At 44.5% G+C, this 9340-nt stretch overlaps 1 protein-coding gene across 1 annotated transcript; it reads right to left on the bottom strand.

The window, feature by feature from the left end:
* Positions 1–6912: 6912 nt before the first annotated feature.
* Positions 6913–8607, bottom strand: HCAR1 (hydroxycarboxylic acid receptor 1). The gene is given in 2 exon segments (XM_051969872.1): positions 6913–7189; positions 7192–8607. Coding segments are annotated over 2 exon segments (1026 nt in total). The 5' UTR covers positions 8120–8607; the 3' UTR covers positions 6913–7091.
* Positions 8608–9340: the final 733 nt, after the last annotated feature.

Below are 9340 nucleotides of genomic sequence, written 5' to 3'. Positions count from 1 at the left end.
AGAGAGAGTGAGAAGGACAGAGTAAAGACAGAGATACAGACAGAAAGACAGAGCTAGACACAGACAGAAAGAAGGAAGGAGGGAAAGACAGAGAGATAGAGAGAGACACATACCCAACAAGGACACCAGGGGGAGGGAGAAAGAGACAAAGAAAGATAGAGACTGAACACACAAAAAGAGACAGACACAGAGAGAGCCTCAGATTTCAGCCAAGGAGAAATCCCCTGAAGTCTCTAATGTAGCAAGCTGGGGAAAGGACATGGTAGCATTGTACCGTGGTACCAGTTCTCCTACATGCAGGCTTTTTCCCAGAGTCTTTTTCTCCCTTGACTACTAAAATGCTTGAGCAGCTGCTGGGAATGATTTATCTTTTCCCTCTCAACTTTAAGCACATAGCCATTAAATTCAAACACTAGGCTTCTCTACAGTTCGGAGGATCTCCCCACATTGTTCCCGAGTCCCATGAATTCATTCTTCTTTTGGATGCAGCAAGGTAGTGAGTTGGTGTCCAGTTTCAGCTCTATCATTTCCTGAGTCCCCAGTGCACTTTGGTTTGGGGGCAGGATGTCAAGAGAGCTTATTGGACTGATCAGAAATCTCTTGTTCTTTGATGTGGTTTTCCTTTACACTATTGTGGTCGCAGTCATTATTGATCATTGCCTTCTCATCAGTGAGTCCCCTATTAATCAGAAGAGTTCTTTCCTTAAACAGTAAACAGAATCTGAATTTTCCACTTCCCCCCTAAGTATTTGGAAACTTGGAAAATGAACAGAAAAGTTGGCAACATCTCCTCTCTTGGCTAGTTAGCCTGATGGAGACAGAGCCGCCCAAGAATCACAAAATTGCTGTTGTTGTTCAGTCGTGTCCGACTCTCAGTGATCCCATTTGGGGTTTACTTGGCAGAAATGCTGGAATTTGCCATTTCCTTCTCCAGCTCATTTCACAGATGAGAAAGCTGAGATAAACAAGGCTAAGTGACTTGCTCAGGGTCACACAGCTAGTAAGTGACTGAGGTCAGATTTGAACTCGTAAAGATATCTTCCTGATTTCAAGCCTACTGCTCTCTCCACTGAACCACCTAGTTGCCCCCAGAATCACAAAGACCTGAATTCAAATCCATAAACTGTGACCCAAAGCAAATTGGTTAATCTCCCACCCTCAGTTTCCTCATCTGTATAATGCACGAATTGTTATCTGCTGGTATCTAAGGGTTCTTCCCAGCTCCAAATCTACGATCTTATGATCCTGTCTCTTCCCCTCCCTATACCTCAGTTTCCTCATCTGTAAAATGTATGAATTGTTATTTGTTGGTATCTAAATGTCCCTCTCAACTGCAAATCTATCCTCTCACGATCCTAAGTCTCTTCCTCTCCCTATACCTCAGTTTCCTCATCTGTAAAATATATGGGTTGCACTTGATAGTGTCTCTTGATCTTTTAGTTTGTAATCTATGCTCCAATGAACCTTAGTCTTTTCCCTTTGTGGTGCCTCAGTTTCCTCATCTATAAAATGAGAAGATTGGGTTAGATGATCTCTAAGGTTTGTTGTAAGGATCAGGTAAAATAATACTTCATTTATAAAGTAAAGTGCATTTATTTAAATACTAGCTATTATTATTAATATTGGCTAAGAAGAGTTTGGTGATGGACCAGTTAGGTCTCTAGAGCAACAGCAGTTCTATTATAAATTTATCACTTGATAGATGTGTTATATGCTGGGAACCTGAAAAAAATAATTTAATTTAATTTGTTTTTGTTTCTCCCTTGTCAGAATCACTCGGTCCCATGAATAGAAGGAGCTTCTGGGAAATGATGGCATTTCTTACCTCTGGGATCCTTATAAGCCATAATGCTGAGTGAGGGGCCAGGGCTAAATGAAAGCGACGTGCATCTCTACGGTCATTCATAGAGCACGAGGGTCTGAACCAATATCGATATTTAATAAGCTGATGCAACGGAGGAGGGACCCAGAAAAGAACGATAACAAAAACAGCACTAAGAACAGAAGGGTTTTCACAGATTGGCATCTTGCAAATGCTGGATTTCTTCAGATGCTGACAAGTATTCAGTGTGACTCAGGGTCAGAGGAGGAACTAGTTACTCAGGGGCAGCAAAGTCACTTCTATGCCTCAGTTTCTCTATGTGTAAAGTAAAAAACAATTAGTTGTGGAAACCATGCTACATCAGACAAATGTTGCGAGGAACGAAGACAAAAACTGCAGAAGGCTTTGGGGGTGGGAAGTTAAGGAATAATAATCACATTATTCACAGGACAGTGAGAGAGTCAGAGCCCCGAAGTTCAAATCCTGGCTATAATATATACTATCTTTGTTACCATGCACAAGTCTCTTCCTCTTCTCTCCCTGGATCTCAGTTTCCTTATCTAAAACATGAAAAGAGTTGGGTTTGAAATTTGGGTTTTTTTATTTTTCTATATATTTACAAAGAATTTTCTGTGGGTCAAATTATTATATCATTTGATCCTCACAACAACACTGGGAGGTAGGTACTATTATTATCCCTATTTAATAAGTGAGGAAGCTGAGGTTCAGTGACTAATTCAAGGACATGAAGCTAATAAGTATCTGAGGCTGAATTTGAATCTGGATCTTCCTGACTTCAGATCCAGTGTTTTAGCCATTGTAGCAACTAGTCGTCTAGTTGTACTTCATGACTTTTTAAGGTTCAGTTCCTCTCAGCTCTAAATTTATGATCCTAAGTTTCTCTCCTTCCCTGTGCCTCAGTTTCCTCATTTGTAAACTATACAAGTTGAACTTGATAATCTCCAAGGTCTCTCCCCACTCTAAGCTATTATCCTAAGTCTCTTCCCCTCCCTGTGCCTCAGTTTCCTCATTTCTAAAAATAGCTAATTGAACTTGATGGCCTCTAAAATCTCTCCCACCTCTAACCCATTATACTGTCTCTTCTCCTTCCTGTGCCTCAGTTTCCTCATCTAAAATGGAGGAGTTGGGCTAAATGACCTCTAAAGTCTGGGATCCTAGGATCCTCTTCTCCAGATTAGGAGAATTTGTTTTAGAACAAATCCTTTTCCCATAGTTTTGTGCCTTGTGCATAAAAAAAATGGACCTAAAATCATTTTTTTTAAAACAGAGAAATGGAGCTAAAGTTGACTTGGATGTTTCTCCTTCCTCTTGGGAAGGCAGCACATGATAACACTGCAGAGAAACTTCTGTCCCCCCTCCCAGTAGCCCCAACAGGATCTTGGACCCTTTGTGCACAGCTGGGGTTTCTCCAGGGAGATGCTCACCCTTTCCCACAGCTATCACATTTCCTAGGATCAATGTGGATCCTGTCCCGTAGGCAGAGATCACGCTAGTAAACCTATCCAGTAAATAGATGTGGCTTAGGCTTGGGGACAAACAGCCCAACCTCTCTGTACAACTCTAATAGTTTTTAATCTCCTTGCTATGTCTTGACCAAGCTTCCTATTAATAGCACACATATACATAGCCTTTTAAAATTTGCAAAACACTTCACAAATATTGTCTCACTTGAGTCTCACAGCAACCTATTATTTATGCCCAATTTATGGATGAGAAAACCGAGAGAGACAGAGGTTAAGAGACTCATCCAAAGTCACACAGTCAGTATTTGTTTGAGACAGAATTCTAAGTTGGGTTTTTTGCTTCCACCCCTAACACAGCTCCCTCAGGTCCTTGAGGACAGGGGAAGTTTCATGACTCTGTTTGTATCCCTAGGACTTAGCACAGTCCCTGGCAGGTAGTGGGCACTTCATCAATGATTGTTGATGCTTGGATTTCATCCAGCAATTCACAAAATCTCAGGGTTGGAAAGGACACGGGAGAGCAACTCATCCAACCTGGGCCTAGCCATCCCTAGAAACTGATTTTCCAATCTTGGCTTGAAGAAACCTTGCAAAAAGGTGCCCTTTAACACCCCAAGTCATTTGGCCCCCTTTTGGATAGCTCTCATTCAGAACATTAGAGATTTCAAAATGGAAGGGACTTTCAAAGCCATTCAGTTGTAGGAAAATTGTTTTAGAACAAATTACCTTTCAAAAAAATGCAGCCAGGGATCAGGGTAGATAGGAGAATAAACTTGGAATCAGAAAGACCTGTGCTCAAAAATCCTTCCTGAGACATTCACCAGCTGTAAGATTCTGGGAAAACCTATTTAATCTCCCTCAGTTTCTATTTCCTTCTCTGTAAAAGGAAGTGGTTAGAATCGACACCTTCTAATCCTAGAATAATAGTTCTATAAATACAATCCCTTCACTTATAGGTGGGGAAACTGAGGCAGACAATAATTATGGGCCTTGCCCAAGGTCACAGAGCTAGGAAGGATCTAAGGAGAGATACGAACCCACATCTTGGCTCCAAGTCCAAAGTTCAATCCATTACACCATGCTGGCTTTCCAAACCATCTTGTTTTATAGATAAGGAAGCTAAGTCTTGCTCAGCTCCTAAGTCTCTTCCTCTCCCTGTGCCTCAGTTTCCTTGTCAATAAAATAAAGGAGTTGGGCTAAATGACTTATAAAATCCTTTTCAGTTCTGGGATTAGGATATTAGGAGTCTCTTCTTCAGATTAGGAGACTTTGTCTCAGAGGAAAAATTATTTATCATGTAGAGGATATGAAAGAGCTAGGATTTGAACTCGGTTTCCCCTGACTCCAAATAGGGTATCTTTTTACTATGGCATAGCACTTGTGAAATTTTTCCTTCCACCAATCTGAACTCTACTTCTCTGTGCACACAAGTAATATACACTTGGAGTATATTTTACTTATTGGAAAGATGCTCAAATACTAAGAGGAGCTACCACTCCTTTGAAATTTTAGATTAAGGAGCCACCACATGGCACAGTGAATAAAGCATCAGCCTTGGACTCAGACACTTAATACTTTCTAGCTATATGCCTCTGGACAAGTCACTTAACCCCAATTGCTTCACACACACACACACAAAGAATAAATAAACAAAAAAGAAAGTCTAGATTGAAGTGGGTAGGTGGTTCAATGGATAGAGCACTGGGCCTGGAGTCAAGAAGACAATTTCAAATCCAGCCTCAGACACTTCTTAACTGTGTGACTCTGGACAAGTCATTTAAAGTACCTCTGTCTGTTTCAGTTTCTTCCTCTATGTAATAAAGATGGTAACAATACCTACTTCTCAGGATTATTATAAAGACCAAATGAGATAATATATACAAAGTGCTTTGCCAACCTTCAAGTGCAATGTGAATTTTAGTACTTATTATTATTTCCATAAGCGTCAGACTTAGAATTAGAAAGATTTGAGTTCAAATTTGGTGTGTGACCCTGGGCAAGTCACTGAACTCTCAGCCTCAGTTTCTTCTTCAATAAATTGAGGATAATAAGAGTACCTACTGGGGTAGTTAGATGGTGCTGGAGTCAGGAGGACCTGAGTTCAAATGTAGCCTCAGATACTTAATACTTCTTAACTTCGTGACCCTGGGCAAGTCACTTAACCCCAGCTGCCTCACAAAAAGACAGAAAGGAAGGAAGGAAAGAAGGAAGGAAGGAAGGAAAGAAGGAAGGAAGGAAGAAAGGAAGGAAAGAAAGAGAGAGACAGATAAAAAGAAAGAGAAAGTGAGAAAAAGAGAAAAAAGAAAAAAGGAAAGAGAAGAAGGAAAGAATGAAGGAAGGAAGAAAGAAAGAAAGAAAACTACCTAACCTCACAGGAGTGTCGTGAAACTCAAATGAGATAATAGATATAAAACACTTTGCAAAACTTAAAGGGCCATAGAAATATAGTTGATTTTTATTGCTATTATTATTATCATTTCCTCCTCTTGGTATGTTTTTCCTCATTCATCACCCCTGTGAAGTCCTCCCCATCCTGAAGTCAGTTCAAATGCCAAATGCCTGACTGACTAATGAGCTCTGATTAGTCATAACCGACACCATTAAACAACATCCCTTCTGGACTTCTCAGTAAAATGAAGGGATTGAACGAAGTGGCCCAGGGGATGCTCCCAGCTCTCTAACTGACCCTTTGACCTCAGAAAATTCACTTCAATTCCCCGGGCCCCTGTTTTCTCATCTGTAAAATGAGAGGGAGGAACTTGATGGTCCTGAGAACCTTGCCAGCTCGAGCTTCACGAGCCTCTGAGCCAGTTCTCCTTCTCCTTTCTCAGCATCAAGCCTTTGCTTGCTGTCCCCAGGTAGGCTTCGAGAACACGGGCTGAGGGGACCCCGGGAAGCACATCTGCCGGTTCCCGATTTGAGATGCAAACCACGCAGCTGGTATTGACTCAGGACAGATTGTTTTACTCTTGTTCTAACCCAGGCACAGAGCCTCAGGAAGCTCGAACCAGGAAGAGTTGCTACAACCCTACTCCATGGGGCTCCTTCCCCTTGAAGGGAAAGTGTAAATCCAACCCAACCGTGACAGCAGTCGCTCACCTCCTCTCCAAGGGCAAATTATGTAAAGCAAATCAACGAAGTCACTAAGCATCATAAGTAATAACCGACTGGATAGAGCTTAGAGGTTTGTAAAGCTTTGTCCCATATTCTCTCTCTTGATCTTTATACAACAGCCCTCTGAGTTCAATGGTACCAAGAGCTTATCCCCATTTCATAGAGGAGCAACCTGAGGCCTACAGAGGTAACTCTGTGACTCGGCCATGCTTCCTTACCTAGTAAGTGTCACAGGTAATATTCAAACATGCCTCTCTGCTAATTCCAAATCCAATGTTCTTTTCGATCTATGTAACTCTAGATCGTCGACCAGTCTTATTTGTGTGTGTGTGTGTGTGTGTGCTCAGCCATTTAATTATTTCATTAACTCCTTATCTAATCATGCTAGTACCCCTGATCCCATTACTGCCAGCTTCCCCCGCCCCCACCCCCATGCACATTTATATCTGCTCTCACCCTTATTTATATTTAAATAGACTCACTTCAGGCATCTGGAACATGGCAAAGAGGTTTTAATAGGGGGGTTCCATCCATTCCTGAGAACATACCTAGAGAAGGCAGTATTTTCAAAAACAACCTCTTCTCCTTCCTCCACTCCCACCCTTCCCACAAATCACTTCCATCACACGTGTCCCTTTGGCACCCCGATCCGTTCAATCAGGGCACGGCAGTCAAAGCATCTGGAGGTCCCACTGAACATCCGGATGGCTTCTGGAGCAATTCTCTGTACCCACGCAACTCTTTGAGCAGGTTTTTGATGTTGGCATCCTTCTGGGTTCTGCGTCTTTGATTCTCTGGGGCGCTTGGGTCTCAGGCCCCAGATCTTGAACTTGGTATAGACTTTGGGGAAGGACGGGCTGGAAAAATAGTACACCAGTGGATCCAGCATGCTATTCATATAGGTGAAGCTGAGGGTGACGTGAAGGGCCACATGCACAGACCCATCACAGGCGCTCGACGAGACTGTCCACAGGAAGTAGAGTCTGGCCGAGACACTGGGCAGGTAACATATGACGAACACGGCGGCTACCACGATGATGAACCGAGTGGCCTTTTTCATGCGGGTCTGCCTGGTCAGCTGCCGCCTCTGTCTCAGGCTCCCGATGATGTTGAAGGAGCAGAAGCAGATGATGCCCAATGGCAGGAAGAACTCCAACTGGAACATGATGTCGTGCCAGCCGTTGGCAGACTCCATGATGAAGCTCTCACAAGACACCGTGCTGCCCTGCACGCACAGGTGGTTCTCGGTCAGCAGATACAGAGTTCCCACGATGACCGTGGCCCAGAGGGCACAGGTGATGCAAGCCGCAGTCCGGTTGGAGATGGTGTTCAAGGTGTGATGGGGGCGGACCACCTTGAAATAACGATCCACGGCTACCACCGTGAGAAACACGATGCTCCCGGCTCGGTTGGTGGCCAACATGAAAAGTACCACCCGGCAGGGGATGTCTTCGAAAACCCATTTCCGATTCCTCCAGTAGTAATCGGTCCGAAAAGGGAGGCAGACCATCAGAAGGAAGTCGGCCACGGCCAAGTTGAAAAGGTAGATGGTGCTTGGTTTCCACGACTTCATGTGAAAGCAGAAGCCACACAGAGCGAGGCCGTTTCCCAGGGCTCCCAGCACAAAGGCCAGGACCAGCAAGGGGGGCATTACCTGGGAGATGATGTTGCCTTTGATGAGACAGCAGGTTCCGTTCATGGTCGGGAGAGAGCCGGGGAGCTGGGCTGCCAGTCTGCCAGCTGAGCCGAAAGCTGCGTGAACCTCCCTCTGCCACACGCTGGCATGGGCCGGCCAGCTGCTTCTCTGACTTTCCCACTGTGGGATGCAGGTTTCTCACATCACACCCATCTCCTCTCTACCACCACAAGAACACACAATCAGTCAGGAAATGACAGAGTCACAGGAGCCTCCCTTGACCCAACTCACAAGCTGGGGGCCTCCCTTGGAGAAAACTGGTCTCAGGGTGGCAGGATTGGCAGCCCAACGAGTTCACCCTCTGAGCTCTCCTTTCCCAGCAAGCAGCCAGCGGATCCCCTGCGTCCCTTGCTGCCGATCCTGATCTGCTGCCGATCTTTTTTCTTCCTCGTCCAACAAGTGGTTGGGATAATTTTCATTTTCAGCCGGGCTGTTTCTCCCTGGAATCACTCTGGACCGGCTAGTACAGACTGCCTGAAAGGCACCAAAGGCTTGTTTGCCATCCCTCCTGGAGGGGAAAGGCAAACATTGCCTGAAGCTGTTCCCTGCCCCTTTGCTTGTGTTCCTCCCCCTGACCTTTGACTGACTGCCCAGTTCTCTCCTCCAAGCCCATGGGGAGCCTGCATGGGGCAACAGAAGGAGAGGAGGGTCAGCTGTCTGCAATACCATGGACTCATTCCCATGTTCGCATCTAGACACATGGAGTGGGGACAGAGGAGAGGAGTTTAAAGGCTAATTCTGAGAAGTCATTCTTAAGATTTCAAACTGGTTTCAATGCTGGGAAAAGCCACCGTGGCTGCCATGACCCTCTCTACTGATGCTATACATGCTCCTTCTATACCTTCTTCCTCTGCTCCTCATTAATTGTGGGATTGTTTTTAAAGCTGTAAAATGGAAATGGGGGATCTTTTCCCATAGGTCTACCTGTTCCTCTTTGGGAGACGAATTCCCACATTCCTAGGAAGGGGAGCCTGGGAGCTTGCAAGAGAGGATTGGGCCATGAGTGATTCAGAAACTCGGAAGCTGAGAAATATTTTGCTCTTGGGTTCCAACCAGTTGCTGGGGGCCAGTAAAGGTAAGTCGAGTTGGAACTGAGACATGTGATCAGAGTGTCTGTGGGCTCAAATGACCAGACCTAAGGATGGCCACAATGTAACCCAGACAGACCCTTCCTCTCAAAGACTCTGGGATCATCTGGACCAAGTCTTTTATGATTATTATTAA

This window comes from Antechinus flavipes, chromosome 1 (genome assembly GCF_016432865.1).
Source record: "Antechinus flavipes isolate AdamAnt ecotype Samford, QLD, Australia chromosome 1, AdamAnt_v2, whole genome shotgun sequence".
In the NCBI taxonomy this organism is placed as follows: Eukaryota; Metazoa; Chordata; class Mammalia; order Dasyuromorphia; family Dasyuridae; genus Antechinus; species Antechinus flavipes.
Note: the sequence above shows the minus strand (reverse complement) of the source record. Positions and strands in the feature narration are given on the sequence as shown.